This window comes from Babylonia areolata, chromosome 1, assembly GCF_041734735.1.
Source record: "Babylonia areolata isolate BAREFJ2019XMU chromosome 1, ASM4173473v1, whole genome shotgun sequence".
Lineage (NCBI taxonomy): Eukaryota > Metazoa > Mollusca > Gastropoda > Neogastropoda > Buccinidae > Babylonia > Babylonia areolata.
This window is the reverse complement of record NC_134876.1, coordinates 34,043,395-34,059,786: the sequence shown is the minus strand read 5'-3', so window position 1 is coordinate 34,059,786 and position 16,392 is coordinate 34,043,395. Positions and strand designations below refer to the sequence as shown.

Below are 16,392 nucleotides of genomic sequence, written 5' to 3'. Positions count from 1 at the left end.
CGATTGGTCGTTTGGCTTTCATTCTATCTAATCAAACATTGTGTTCTTTGTTAGATTTCACCTGACGAGAAAGGTCGCGTAAGTAAGAAGTAAACTCTTAGTGGAGGGTTTACAGGTTACACGACGATCATCAAAATACCCACGACAGCATCTGCAGTCACAGTATCGATCGGCTCATTCAGTTTCCCATGTGATTGTGAAGGAGGTAAGTCCATCGACTCACACCCTTGTTCCGACTGGCGAACAAAGGAATTTGCTGCTGATGGTTGCTTGTGTTAGAGAGGAGAGTGAAGCTGAAGACCCGACAGAAAATCAATCATTAAATCCTATCAAACTATTCCATGCGTGCGCAAAGGTTGCTTTTCACGATCAGAGTGGAGACAGGATAACAAGTTCGATTTTTACAGCTGTTATAGTTCAGTTCTGAAGTTCTCATGCGCTGACAATGACGCGAACGTTTGCCAAGTGTTTGGAGAGCTTGAAGCGTTAGATCTAATTAACAAGAATTGGTGAGTTGGCAGGTGTCCATTTGTTTGATAGTGAACTGTTTATGGTTGCGAGAATATTGATGAAACGGTACATTTAATTATAACATCGCATTCGTTTGTCTCTATGCCCCAAGCGCACATGTCATCACTTTCTACTGGCATTCCCAGAGATAAAAATAGGTCACCCCAGAAAAATCAATTGTTTTGATTCGGCGGTGTTGCCTTTTATAGGGCTGATGCACTTCTGTTTCTATGGGTTAATGATGGTGTAAACTCATGTCTGGATGAAATCATAACGCAAAGCAACTCTTGGAAATGTTACACAACATGGATTCATGAAAGGAGACTGTGTTTGACAAGCATAGGGCAGTACTTTGATTCCAGCCAGCAGTCGATGTGATGTGTGGTATCAGGCATAGAAACAGTGTCTGAAATAGCACAAGGGAGAAATCTGTTCTCAGGTTTGTTACTGCTTGCATTTTTCTGTCAGTTAAACTGGTCTTTGTCATTGATTGTGCTGGACTAGACTTATTTTTAGGTGATCATGCTTTGGGGCAATTTGAAATTAATTTTCTAAATGTTTTATGCAACTGGAATATTAATAATTCTGTAGTCCTCTCATCATGTTTATGCAAATTAATACTTGAGTCCTGTTGTAAGATCATTGTTGTTTTTCCTGGAATTTTGTGTGGTTGAAATAAGGGAAGTCTAAGACATGTTTAGAAAGTACTCATTTATGATATTGTATTTTTCAACTAGTAGACCTGTGTATAAAACCATATGAGCATTTTTGGACCTTTTAGGAACAAAATGATCATACATCTTCCATGTCTGTATTGAGCTTTTGGTTACTGCTGTTCATGAAAGAATGACAAGAAGCCATGTATTATTATTATTATATTACTATTATTATTATTGTAGAATATTCAACATTTTAATGAATATAAACACATTTGGGATTTCATAGTCTCTATTATAGTTCATGCAATACTATAAACAACAGAGCATATATGAATATTAGAATTAAAGTAAAACACTTTTTTTTTTCTTTTTTTTTATCTGTGTGTGAAGTCTTAAATGAATCTGTAAGTGTGCCTGCCATTGACAGTTATGTCAGTTTTTTCTCACATTTTTTCTTTTTCTTTTTTTTTTCAACCAAGCATTTGTGGTGATTTTATCATTAAAGTCATTTTATTCAGTCATACAGATATGTTCCCAACATAAATAGAAACTGGAATCAATCTGTGTCTCTGTCTCTCTCTGTCTCTCTGTCTCTCTCTCTCTCTCTCTCTCTCTCTCTCTCTCCCCTCCCCCCTCCTCCCTCCCTCCTTTTGCTCAATTACAATCACAGACACAGACATGCTCACATAGACACAGACAAACAGACACACACACACACACACACACACACACACACACACACACACACACACTCTCTCTCTCTCTCTCTCTCTCTCTCTCTCAAATTTCTTTTTAAAAAAATGTTTACTAAGTTATGAGATTATCCTGTGGCAGTATCATTTTTCAAATATATCTGACTTGCAAGATGTACAACTATGACTAGTACAAGGGGAAAAAAGAATTTGAACAGTCCTTGTCAAAGGTCATACTTATCAGCATCTTGCAGACTTTAATGAATTATGAATCACTTATCTCAGTGTTTAAAAACACAGTGATTCAGAGTACTCTTGCTGTCATGATTTACAGTAAATATTGGAGAGAAAAAACATTATGAACATCATCATCATCAACTGAAATAAATCAACCTTGATTTATTTGAAATTGGAGTCTAGAAAAGTAGAATAACATTATCTTTTAATCTGGGAAGAAGGGAAGTAAAAACCATGTTCATGTGTAATCCTTAGGCTCATTTAACAAAATCTAAAGTGTCTTTTTAAATACCCAGTGGTTTGCATTGGTTATTTTTTGTTGTTGTTTATATTTTATGCTCAGAATAAATGGCCTGATTTCCCAGGATGTTTTTTCCCCTCAATCCGTTCATGATAAAAAGTACTTTAAAATATAACTGAATATCATCTTAATGCCTTGGTTACAAAAATATAATCGTGGTTTTATAGATGATGTCCAGTGGTAAACATGGGCCTTTTAGATTAGTTAGGTTTATTTTATTGTTTCTGACCTTTGTTTGTTTTTGTTTCAGATGCAGACAGAGTTCGCATCAAACAAGTCTTAATGTTCAGCCACAGTCATTCATCAAGGAAACTGTGAGGCACTTAGTCTCAGCAAGTGATGACAGTGAATTGGACTCAATAAAATCTTGGCAGCAGTGGATACACATAAGTGTTGTTTTTGACTTATATTGTTATAATCATGTATTGTGAGTATCTTAGAGAAATACATAGCCTGTTGGAGATACATGAATTTCAATGACAATATTTCTGTAGTCTGTGAATTACCCACACCACATAATGTGAATGCATGTGAGAAACAATGACTGTGAAATCAGTAACCAATCTCACCATGAGACTAAGACTTCTGAATGTTTAGAGACCCAACGATGCGTCAGCTACGCTGGGGTCTAAAAGCGGAGTTCCCATACACCAAGGTTTTTATTCTAGGAATTCTTCTGACAGTCTTGGGCTCTGCATGTGTGGTAGTTTCAGTTGTGGGCATAGTTCAGCTAGCATGGGGCTACTATGTCAGCACGGGCATGTGGGGGGGAGTGACTGTCACCGTCTCTGGTCTGGCTGCCATGTATGCTGCTCGGGCTCAAAGTTCCATCAGTGCCAGGCTGTACTTCTTTTTGTCTATTGTGACCTGTGTCATTTCTTTTGCCATGGTGGTGCTGTCAGCAGGAGGACTGACCTACAGGAGCAGATTCTACCAGCCTGTGAGGTTTGACATCAGCAAGCACAAAGTGACACTTTTTCTTCACGGGTCTGTGCTGGGTGTGGGTGTGTTGTCTCTGGCCTGTAACCTTCTGTCTGTCATTGTGTGCTGTAAGTTCATCACCAGAGAAAAGGGCAGAGGAGAGGAGACTTTCAAGTTGAGGAGATACCGACACAGATTTTCTGACGTCAGTGCTGTATATAGAAGTGGCTCACTGCGAGGTACTCACAGCACTGGCAGGACAAGCACCAACAGTAGAACACCTTTGTTTGGATCAGACAGATCACGGAAACATTCACGCCAAGCTAGTGAGACTGACAGCACTAACCTGAAAATTCCAAGTGAGAGATCTTCAAACAGACGTGATTCAGACCGATCCAAAGGGAGTTCACGATCACGACACTCTCATCATCGTCAGTCATCCTCACTATCACAACAGAGTCGACAGAGCGCCCCAATGGATGCAGAAGTCACAACTGTTCTACTGAGGGACACAGACCACAACCACAGGGAAATAACGTCATCTCACTCTACCATAGACAATGCTAGAGATTCTCAAGCAGAAACACTGACAGACAATATGTCAGTGCAGCTTGTATTTGATCCTGATGAAGAACCTCCACCGCCCTATGAAGAGGCCAGACCTGTAACTTTTATTTCCAGTGATGGAAATGAATCAGAGACGGAAGCTGTGGATGGCAGCAGCAGTATTGTCATTCCCAGCTGTTTGCCTCTTAACATCCCAGTCACTCGTATCGGTGGATGTCAGGTGCAGTCCCTGCAGAGTCAGCCACCTCCCATGGAGCCTTCACCTACTCAAGTTTGTGATCATCCTCAACAAATTAGTGAACAGGGTAGTTCAGAGGTGGCTGGTGCCTTAATTAGAACCATTTCAGAACCCAATAGCCCTGATGCAAGTGGTACTGAGAGAGACAATCGTATCAATATGATGCGAATGACTCTGGCAGACCAGTGGCCAAATGCAGCATCTTCTGCATCTAATCCAGCTGCATTGCAGGACAGAGAATCTTCTGATGTTATCCATTCTGAAGATGGCTCAGCCTCACCTGAAATCTGTGCCTTAACTGGGGAACGTATGACCCCTGTGGCTGCTGTCCAGCCTGACACTGTTCCTGCCAGCGACTCTGCAACATTAGCAGCTTGTGTGTCCAAGCACAATCCATCCCCTGACTCCAGTGACACTAGTATTCCTGGTGAGTTAGTAAAAACCAGTCATAATCCTGCCCCTTCTCATACCCCCAGTGGGACTGCTCATGCAGTCAGCTCAGAGTCTTCAAGTGCCTTACCTGCAGGTATCCACTCACCCAGCTCAGCCTTCAGGCCAGTAGGGAAACGCATTGTACCTCTGGCCCATGCGTCTCCCTCCAACTCCGTCCCTCTCCACAACGTCTTTTCCCCCATCTCATCACCAGGCACTGCCCATCACACCATCTATTCACCTATTGCCTCACCCAGTTCTGCCGCTCGTTTTGCCTCACCCACATCACCCCATCGCACCAACAACATGGCATCATCATCATCAGAATCTCTAACCAGAGGAGGCTGTGTGCAGTCACTTTCATGGAAGAAGATCCCACTTCCTCCCTCCCATAACCACTCTAACAGAACATCATCAGTTCCTTTCAAAGAAGTCACTTCAAAGACTATTCCTGGACCATCTCAACCACCTCCCAGAGACAGAGACACTCTGCCCCATTCACTGCCTAAACGTGCATCAAAGGACAAAGAGAGGGGATTTTCTAAGAATTCAGACAACAGAGTGGCACCGGCGAGGATTCAGTCTTCTGGTGATGGCCCAGAAGCAGAGGTTTTGCAGAAACACAGCTCTAAGTTTTCATCCCCGAAACACCAGCCCCCACAAAAGGCACAGCCTGCATCAGACCAACCCTCTGGACCAAGGCCATCTGAGGAGAGTCAGTCAGCTGACCACAGCGGTCGGTCTGCCTTTGTCAGCAAGCAGCCAGGTATATCTGGTCGGCCTCCTATCAGTGCCAGTAATTTTCCTCCTCCTCCTGCTGGTAAACAAGTACCAGTATCTGTGGTGAGTTCTCATCCTGCTGCTGGCAAACAGGTGCCAGTGTCCATTGTGGATTCTGCTGGAAGGAACAATTATTCAGACAGGAACAACAGTCACACATCCAATGCAAGGGGCCATTCCAACAAGGGGGCCAGTCAGGCTGTCAGAGGCATGGGGAACAGCAGTGCTGCCGTGGTCAGCTTCCCACCTGCCGCTGGTCAGCCAGGCACAGTGGGCAGTCAGCATGCTCCCCCAACAAGCAAACAGTCTGCTGTGTTGGCCAGCCCCAGTAAGGTGGCAAGAAACCAGGTGGCAGGACTTGACACAAGCTGTCGATCCATGGGATGCCAGGCAACTGATGATGGTGGAATCGCAAGCAGCATGGATCGAACTCACCGATGGGTGATGGGGACATTACCCTCAGGCACCAGGTTTCAGGGAACCACCAAAAACACTGCTCTGATTCATGGTGGCAGCAGAAATAGTACACTTACCCATGGGTCTAGAAACAACCCACTTATTCATGCAGCCTCTAGGAATCCTCCCCTTGTCCAAGCAGGTAATAGAAATGCAGGGTATCCTCAGGGGAGCACCAGAAACACCGCTGTCACACAGTCTCCGACCAGGAATCCAGCGCTAGCTGTTGCTTCATCACCAGAACGGTCATCACTGCTGGCTCCTGTTGCAAGACATGGCAGTGGTGGAAGAAGTCATGGTGTTTGGAGTCGTCCCAGCAAAGCTGCACTTGCTACATCAGTATCAGGAGAAGCAGCAGCAGCAGCAGCTTCTCCATCAGTCAGTTCATCTTTCTCTTCTCCCACTGTCATTGCCTCTCAGTCGTCTTCATCAGTCATAACCTCTGTGTCTTCTCCATTGGTCAACACATCCCCATCTTCTCCATCAGTCTCTGCATCTCTGTCCACATCCTCAGCAAACACGTCTGAACCAGCTCCTATGCAGCCCTCAGGTCCTGTTGATGTGGGACCCCAGCCTGTGCCACAGAGGGGACCTGTCTCCTCTCGTCTCCCTCGCTATTATCAGGTGGCAGAGGGCCAGGCCAGATTTCAGCCATTGCAGCCTGTGCCAGCTCTGCAGCCCCAAAGGCAGGTTCCACAGCCTCAGCATCAGCCACAGGCAGAGCTTCAGCACCAGCAGTTCATTCAGCAGCTGGGGGAAGAGCAAGATCTGGATCAGCAGCAAGGAAAACCTCTCTTTTCTGTTCTGTTGTAACATGAGCATGAATTGATAATGAAGTTAGAACTAGTTTACAATTTAGCTTTATTTGAATGAGCTTGTTGGAGGCTGTTTGATAATCGTGGATTAGTATTTGTGTTTGTAATTTTTTAGCCCATGTTAGTTTCCATTTTTTTCTTTCATGATATCTAAATAATATCATTAGGTTTGTAAATGTATAAGACCAGCAGTATGATGAAAATGAAAAATCCACCTGGGCTAAAAGCATTAATTTTTTTTAATATAATTTTGTATTGGGCAGTTTGATGTCGTGGTGCTCAATCAGTTTAACGAAGGAAGTCCATCGTTTTTGTCTTTGTTTTTTTTTTTTTTTGCTTTTAACCAGGATTGCCTTTGGTCACCTTGTTTATAATAATAGTGTTGTCCACATCCCATAATCTTGTAGCTTTATTACCAGCTGTGTGTAAAATCATGATTGATAAAAGTACAAATCTAGTTCTGATTTGAAATTCAGTTAGCCTAACAGAATATATTGTAGTTTGTACTAATACTGCAATGTCATGAGTTTGGCAGCTTGATTTGTTGTAGCTAAAAATTGCGGTGGTTCAGTCTGTTTGCACTGGTAATAATATTCAGTTTAAGTAGTCAGTTGTTGCCACATTGTGAACTAGGATGGTGAGTGACCTTGGAATGGTGTTAAACTGGCGTACAAGTGACTCTAGTCCAGGGTCCTTCACTTGAGACCATTGAGATAATAGTTCATTTGGAATTGATATATGGAACAAGTGGAATATGTTTACATTTCAGTCATGTTGTGGTACTGGTTTGATTCTTCAGTATTCAAAGCAAAAATCAATTGGCAATTATTGTTTGAAGGTGTTTTGAATGAGGTGTGTGCCATAATGTATTGATTTGTGAAAGAATGTTAGGAAGGAAGAAGAGCAGACAGGAGAATGTATTCCAACTATTATTTACATTGCATGATCTCCACTATACTGGGCATCCAGTGCCAATTCAAGGTCACTTGTTAAGTACTGTCTCACTTTTTGATTTTTTAATCTTTTTTTTTTTTATAATACTGTCTCACTTTTTGATAATATTTCTTTAAAGATTATATATGTACATTTAGAAAAGAAATGAAAAAAACACACACCAAAAAAAAAAAAAAAAAGAAAGAAAGAAAGAAAACAAACTAGTATCTATCTCTCTCTCCTTTCCTCTCTCTCTCTCTCTCTCTCTCTCTCTCTCATGCTTGACCAACTCTTGACCAATGTATGTATGGCCCATTGCTGAAGCTTTTAGAAATTATTTTTTAATTAGTGTGTGTGTGTTAGCTGTCTGCTTTTAGCTTGTTACAGAATGACAAGTGGAGGATTTCTGGTATGAGAGGCAAATCATGACTTTGGTCGGTAGACCATTGAGAATACAGAAAATTGCATTCTTTGACACTGTATGTGTATGTGTGTGTGTGTGTGTACAAACTGCAACATTCATGACATTTGTTGATTCATACTCATAGTTGTGCAGTGTAGTACTGCACCTTATTAAGTTTTGAAATGGATTCTCAGGTCTGACACTGTGTCCAAAACATTTTTTTAAGATATTGATCTCAGTTCCCTTTTCATTAACTAAACAAAACAAAACAAAAAAACATGGCCCTTCTAATTTTCTTTGTTTCTAACTTTCTTTAAAGTATTTTGCTTTGGGGGAGATTTTTTTATGTTCTCTGCTGTTTTGCAGGCTGTCAGCTTGCCTGTTGGTGTCTGTTATTGGAGAGAATCTTTGTGGGAAATGTTGGACATTGAAATCAGTGGAACTTGTAGGGCGCCGTGGCTTTCCTCCACGTCCAGTGGAATTAGCTGGAAGAATTTAGTACCACAATTCATGGTTTGTTATTTACAGATTGTGCACTTGCACTTTCTGTTCACATCTCATTTGAAGCTTTTCATTCTTGACAGTGCATGCAGTGATGCACCCCTTGGTGATTGAAATGTGTCCTGGATGCTTTTGAATTTTGTGTGCAGCTTTTCAGTTAGAAAGTTGTGGGATCAGTTGTTAACATCAGACAGTGATGGTACTAACTGGGATCATGTTGAACTAGTCGACCAGGTACAGGGTACAGTAGTAGTTTCACAGTTTGATCTCATGTGCTTTGTCCTTATTTTTTATTAATTTTTTTTTATAGCATGAATGGGTTTTTTTTTAAATGGGATGAGTTACTGTATGGTTGCTTGTGGAATTTTACAGTGAACTTGTGTCTCATTTATTTCTGTTTTTTGACTATGATTATAGTTTACCAACTCAAATGAGGCTAAAAATAAAACTCTCTAATTTGTGAATTATTTGCTAGTCAGTTGAATAATGTAATCACCAATAGAACTGCATTCATGACAGGACATTGAAAAGCCCAATCCAGTTTCCGTTTTTCATGGAGAGGTAATTTTAGAAAGCACTATAGATGCTTTCAGAGTGTGCTCACACTCTAAACAGATCATTGCTCAGTCAGTCTGTGTGGTTAATGTGACCTGTAGAAGGAGCGTGCAGACAGCTGAATACAGCTTCCATCTGGATTGATTGATTCTCACCATGCAGAAAATATCACACTGACATTTAACAGTTTGCAAATCAGGAGAGAATATCACTCTGACCTTTGATAATTTTGCAAATCACTGTGATAGTACTTTCTACATGATGTACACTTGTATTCAGTTAAATCAGAGATAAACTGGACATTATGGCACTGACTTTAATGACTGAATGATTTGGTCAAACCAGTTGCCTTTTCTGTCAAGAATGAGGCAGCTCCCTGATAGTGAATGAAAAAAAAAAAAAAAAGACAAAGAAAAAAATGAAAATGATATGTAAATTAATATCTTATTTAATGTTACAGCTTCATGTTTTCCATTTTCTCTGGTTATATTTGTTTTGGAAAGAATGCATACAAATATTCTGAGAGTGGCTGTTAGTTCTGTTTTATTGAATGGTTCTGAGAAATTCGTTTTTATTAAAGTCAGTGAGTCAGTTAACAATAGAAATTAACTTTGTATACATGTCATGTGTAGAACTAGAAGACTTTGTCATGTGGAGAAGGTTACTGTGTGTGTGTGTGTGTGTGTTTGTAAGCTGGCTGGTCAAGGTATTACGTTCTTAAATATTATTTTGTTGATGTTTGTTCTTTAATTTTTGTTGAGATGGATGAGAATTAAAAAATTACTATAGGTTATAGAGATGCAGTATGCAATTTCACCATAAACCACATGTTTTCTTCCATGTGAAGTATCACTTGCATGAAGATAAATTATTAAATTGATGTGAAATGTGTAAGAGAGAATTTTTCTGAAATATTGGTGAATAAACCGGTTTTAATTCCATGTTTATTGTACAATTTGTGCAAAGGAAACCACATATGTTTTTCTAAATGCTTTGATTGAATGACCAGAACTTATTTATTGTCTTGATGCATAAGCCGGTTTCTGTTCCATGGTCATTGTGTCTGATGCAATTTATGTTCTCATGTTCAGACTGTTTTTCTTTTTTCTTTCTCAAGAGTTCACTTATAGTTTGAGCTGCACATCTCATACACTTTGTGAATAATGAATTGAAATCATTTGAATGCGAAATTTTTTGGTTAATATTTATTTCTGATGGAATATATTTTTTAATTCATTGATATTTTCTCATGAGAACCATTTTTCTGTCAGCTTGTTAAATGTCAGCATTTTTGCTGGAATTGTAAAACAGTGTACTTGACAAAAGCAAACTTGTATGTAAATATGCTTTTTATGGTGTTGCATGCATGCTTTTTTTTATGCTTCTTTATTTGACTTTTGTGTCTTTTTAATGTAAAAAAGTGCAGAGATGTCAAAAATCTGAAAGGTGCAACAGTTACATTGTAAGCTTAAAATTTCATTCAGAAATCTTGTAGTTTGCCATGTCTGTTCTTTGCTAAACTGTCCGTCTCTGTGTGTCTCTCAGTGTCTCACTCTGTTTCTGTATCAGTCTCTGCCTCTCTGTGCATCTTTTTCTCTCCCTCTCTTCTTTCTCCTTTGACTGTGCTCATTTTTGGTGTCACTGCATTTCACTTTTAATTTTAAAAAGCCATTCAGATTGGCTAAAAGGATCTTCATTTTTGTGAGTTTGAGGTGGGAGAAGAACAGCAGTTTTGTTTGTTTTATTCTTAAAGAAAAAAATATGGATAGGTCATGCTTTAAATGTGACAGAATGAACATTTGCTGATGTATATGCTTCCATTTTTAAAGATCTTTCTTGAAAGATATTGAAGAGAGGAGAGAGCTCTATCATACAGAGACTTACCTCTATCAATGTTTTACATTTTGACAGTGTCTTTCTCTTTCCTCAGAACTGACAAACTATATCATAATGAAAAAAAAAGAATTAAAAATTTTTACAGTATTTTGGCGTTGGAAATTTTATTTTACAGGCTGAAATTGATTGAAAATTTTTTTCTTGAATGGCTTTCAAGTTCCAGCTTTTTCTTCCCTCTGGTGTTTTGGTGTCTACACCTTCTGGCTTCTCATTTTTGTAACGTAGGGTTCTTGATGAAGTTATGTCTGAATCATGTATTCAGAACAACGAACAGTCAATTTTGAACAAGTTTATAAATTGATGATGCTATAAGCACATTGGTAATAGTGTGACTTAAAAGTAAATTGATTGAGGAGGCAGAAATAAGAATGGGGTTGGAAAAGTCCTTAACAAAATTTAATGGTTTTTTTTCATCTTGATTTTCTTTTTTTCTTTTCCCAAGATTTGTGGCAAAAACGCTTTTCTGGAATGCAACTTATGCAATGTATAATTCCTTTTTTGTTCTATGTTTTTTTAAGATTCTCTCAGTCTATGTTCAAAGAATTACACAGAATTAACCTTTTAACATGGACTTAACTCTTTTCTTCATCCACCCCCCACCCCCCGGCCCCCTCCCCACCCCTGCCCTCCCTGCTACCTCCCGTTCCCCTGCGCCTCATTATGTTTTCCTTCTTCATTATTAATTTATCATTTGATCGTCCTTGATCAGTTGTGAAGTTCATTATTCTGAGTCTGATTCACCTGGTGTGTTTCCTTTTCAAACTGTCTCTCTCCCCCTCCACCCCCCGCACCCCCTCCGCACCCCCCCACCCCTCTTTTTTTTCCTTCTGTTGTTTCCTAAGTTCTATTTTTTCAATTAGGTGAGGGATTGATCAACCCTTTTAAAGTACCTTTCCTTTAAAACATGTCAATGACTTGATTCTCATTCTTTGTACTGCATGATTCTTATTGCTATTGCACTTAGATTTTCTTCAGTACACTTTTAATCATGGACAGTTATGATACTTATATGTCTTGAGTGATGACAGCTACAAGAAAGCAGCTGTCAGAAGAATTAAGATGTTTCCTGGTTGTTGCAAATTAAAAAAAAATCTGCAAAGACTGTTGTACTAATTCTCACAAGTGGAAAAAAAACTTGTCTTTTCATCTGACTCTAAACTAGGAGTGAAGGTAAAAATTTAAAGAAAGAATGCATGCATGTATATTTAGGTGACTTTTTCTCCTCATTATCTGGCAGAATTGGTTAACATCTTCCTTGTTTTGTTGATTCATCAGCATTTCAGAGGAAACAATTCTTTCTTTTTTCTTCTTGGTGGTTTTTTTTTATTTTATTTAGTTAGTTATTTAGTTATTGTTTTAGTAACTTACTATATGTAGCCTCAGTATTTTCCAAGTACCAATGCTGTGCAAAAAAGAAAAAGAAACGAAAACTGGTTTAGAAACATATATCATTATTTTACTTAGTATGTGCAGTGTTCATGAAGATCTTTTGATATCTGCTGCAGAAGAGACTGCATGAAAACATGATTAAGGACAGGGAGAACCCCTTGCAACATGCTTCAAGGTTATCTAATGTTTGAAGTTGGCATCCAGAGGTAGCATGCAAGCTTGATGAGTTGGCCCTCACATCACCCTCCCAAGCCCACCACACCCCACCCTTCAGACCCGTACCTCCCCAGCCCAACCCCCCTTACCCATCCTGCAGGCGATGGGCGCAGTAGCTGAATAGTTAAAGCATTGGACTTTCGATCTGAGGGTCCCGGGTTCGAATATCGGTTACAGCACCTGGTGGGTAAAGGATGAAGATTTTTCTGATCAACCAAGTCAACAAAAGTGCAGACCCACTTGTGCCTAAACCCCCTTTGTGTGTATACACAAGCAGAAGATCAAATACGCATGTTAAAGATCCTGTAATCCATGTCAGGGTTATGGGTTATGGAAACAAGAGCATACCCAGCATGCACACCCCCAAAAACGGAGTATGGCTGAGGAAAAAAGTCATACACATAAAAGCCCACTCATGTACATACAAGTGAACGTGGGAGCTTCAGCCCACGAGCGAAGAAGAAGAAGAATCCTGCAGGTGAGGACAGCTCATTCCTGCTCCAGTGTCATTACACCCTGTATCCCTTCATTACACCCTGTATCCCTTCATTACACACTGTATCCCTTTGTGAAGAAAACTAGAATTCTAGAAAGTTACCATTGTCCAGTTTCCTTTCTTGTCATTCCATACTGGGATATCAGTCTGAGAGTAGAAAAGCACAGATCTTGCATCTCATAGTGTAGCCCCTTTTGCTTTTCCTGTTCTGCTTTCAATACTCCAGCTGAAATGATCGGTGGGAGTTATTAACAACCACTGAGAGTTAGCACAACAGACTCTGCAAGGCTGGGTTTTTTTTTGTATTGATTAAAAAAAAATGTTTGTTTATTTTTTAGCATATTAAAACTGAAACCATGTTTTTTTAAATATTGTGGCAATCTTAACAGTTACCTTTGCACAGTCTTTGTAACCAAATTACATTGCATTTTCTTTCATAGTATGTAGGAATTAAAAAGTGATCATTGCACCGATAATCCCTTAAAAGTGCCTTCAGCAATGAGAAACTTGTTCATCCATGTAATGTAAATGGATTATGTGACCTGGATTTAACCAAAAGAAAAAAAAATCTGTGACATGTTTTGGTATGAATCAAAATCTGTGCGTTTGTTAAAAGATTGCTTATATTTTCTGGTTTATTTGGCTCAGAAAACGAATGGTTCTGAACGTGAAGTTTAATTTTGATGAGTTTAGTACTCGATGCAGTGAATGTATTGCATAGTTCATGGACTGTTTTCTTATGTATTATGATTATACCATTCATATCTGGTTGCAGATTTACTGGTGTTTGAATATATGTATTCACCACTTCAGTTGAATTAAACTTGAATTAGATGTTATGTAGGGATGTTCCATAAATGGTCAGTTTGGGCAACAGGTATTTTTGAAGTGTTCATTTTAACTGTGCATTATTTACCTTGCAGCACCTGTTAATGTTCAAATGTAAACGATGTTTTTTCCAGTTTTCAATTATGAGCCGGAACGAAAATGATTTGGTGTACCAAGTTGGTTTTAATGTGGAACTTGGAAGTACATGACTATGCGGTGAATTTCATCTCTGGAATCATGCAAAGCAGCAGAACGGAATCCTTGCAGGAGGACTCCAGTGTTATTGCAGCAAACTTGTTACAATGTGCTACTTAAATGTATACATTTGCAAGTTTTTAAGAAGAAAAAAAGTTTTGTTGCAGATGTACTTACACATGAAAATGACTTCTTTTCTACCAGTGTGAGATGAACATATCCATTTTAGTACATTTTCAAGACATAGAATCTTATGTTTTGATTATTTAGTCCTGTATTTAGGTGTACAAAAGGAGTAACAGAGTGAGAGAGAGAGAGAGAGAAGAAAAAAAAAAGCTGTGTGTGCATATGTGTATTTTCATTCACAAGTTTCTGTAAGATTGCCTGATATCAAACAAGTGCTTTATTGATATTGTCATCACTCTTGTAAATCTAAACATTTAACTTAACATGCATGTTGTTGATACTAATCCATGAAAATCCGTTTTTTAAAGATGTTTGCTCTGATGATAATGCATGTCCATAGTTTTGTTTTCCCAGCTTAGTATTATTGATTTGTTTTATACCTTGTGAGGTCAAGAATCGTCATTGTACATATAGGAGAGGGGAGGGATGAAAAAACAAGTATGCATACATGTTGTTGCTTTGTGGTATACATGTTGTTGCTTTGTCTGCTTTGAATACAGAAAAACATGAGGGATTCTATATGACACCTGTAAGTGATTATTTTGAGATTATGCAATCAACTTTGTCTTTTTTTTCTTTCTTCTTTGGTTTTTTGGTATTGTTTTTGTTTTTTTAAGTACAGTAAACTGAGATAGGGATCCTTTTTCATCTGGAGTAGCTTTTTAACTTATTCAACTGTTTAACCAGCAACAAAAATATATTGCTGTTATTTAGGTTGAATAAGAGTTTGATGACTTGACAGTGACACGTATGAGGTTTGTTTGCTTGCTTGTTGGAGAGAGAAGAAAGATATCATCAGTGTCTGAGATATTTGAACATCTGTAGTTTCAGTGACATATTGCGGTTGGTGTTGTCTGAAATAAATTAACACAACTTTTGACAATATTGTCACATCAAGGAAATTATTTAAGCAGACTACCGGATAGTTGAAAAATATGACCCATCACATTTTTTAAAAAGAAAAAAAGAAAAAGAAAATAGAACCAGAACATGAAATGTCAGATATGTAACTATATAAAGATGAAAAAAATTAAGGTTAAATATACTTTTTGTTCCCCAGTATTTTTGCTTTTTGTGGTATATTGATACCATATGTAATTTCATTTTATTTGAATATGCTAATACCACTGTAATGCCATCTTGCCTGACGTTGCTGTCTCTGATAGCAGATCATCTTTACCAAAGCCTCTTTTCTTTATTTATTGAGGAAGTTTTTGTATTTAAAAAAAAAAAAAAAAAAAAAAAGATTTATTATTATTATTTGGGGAAGAAAGGATGAGCAGTATTTAGGTTTCTAAAGTTTACTTGATGTTGTGTTCATGTGGTATATTTGGTGATAACGGTGAATGTTTATCTCTGTGCGGTTCACTCCACATGTTCCTAAGGTCAGTCCAGCAAAGCAGCAAAGATGCACATCGTTGTTACTGTTTGTAAAAATGTTACAATGTAGGTTTTTTGGCTCATATGTAGTAATCAGTGTTTTTAACAAAAACTAGACCATGACCTAGTTCGTCATGCTGACATGTCCTTTGCTAACATTGTTGTTTCATTTCAGTATTTCATTTAGAAATCGTTAAAAGTAGAGATTTGTTAAATCAGTTTATACAGTTCATTGATACTATGCCAGTGATAATGACTTCGCATGAACAATTTCATGTGACAGCAGTTGTTGTGGAGTGGTATGATTATTGACTTGGAATACTGTATATCAAACTTTCCTATACTAGAATAGACAGCTTATTTATATTGTGATGGTACACCTTAGCATATTCTGTCTCATATAAATAACAACTTCTTTACCAGTGAGTTACTTGAAACTATGTGCATTGTAAAACTTGAAAATGGCTTATTTATTTCTCTTGTAGAGGCAGCTTTGGCACAGAATGTACAATTGCCTTCTTGCTGTTTGATATAATTATTCATTATGGACTTAACATTTTACCAGTGCAAATCATGTTCACATTTTTCTGCTCGATATTGTGAATTAAGTGAATTCATGTGCATGAGTGCAATGATTTTATATGCCAATATTTATTGTCTCAATGTAGTAAATGGCACACAAACCAGATAGAAAGCACTGCCAGTTTCATGGGTTTTCAAATAATCATTTATGTGCATTGAACTTAGTGTTTGAACCAGTCATTTTTTGTTTGTTTGTGTGTTAATGACAAACATACGTGCAGACA

General features: G+C 38.4%; 1 protein-coding gene across 1 annotated transcript; it reads left to right on the top strand.

Annotated features, from left to right (window-relative positions):
• The first annotated feature begins 3 nt into the window (after nt 1-3).
• Nucleotides 4-7,422, top strand: LOC143282116 (uncharacterized). Its single transcript, XM_076587625.1, has 2 exons — nt 4-205; nt 2,650-7,422. The coding sequence occupies exon 2, from the start codon at nt 2,989-2,991 to the stop codon at nt 6,604-6,606; it is 3,618 nt and encodes a 1,205-aa protein (XP_076443740.1). The 5' UTR covers nt 4-205; nt 2,650-2,988; the 3' UTR covers nt 6,607-7,422.
• The last annotated feature ends 8,970 nt before the right edge of the window (nt 7,423-16,392 follow it).

Coding starts and splice junctions, on each gene's coding strand:
- LOC143282116 (XM_076587625.1), top strand. CDS start 2,989: ATGTTTAGAGACCCAACGATGCGTCAGCTACGCTGGGGTCTAAAAGCG.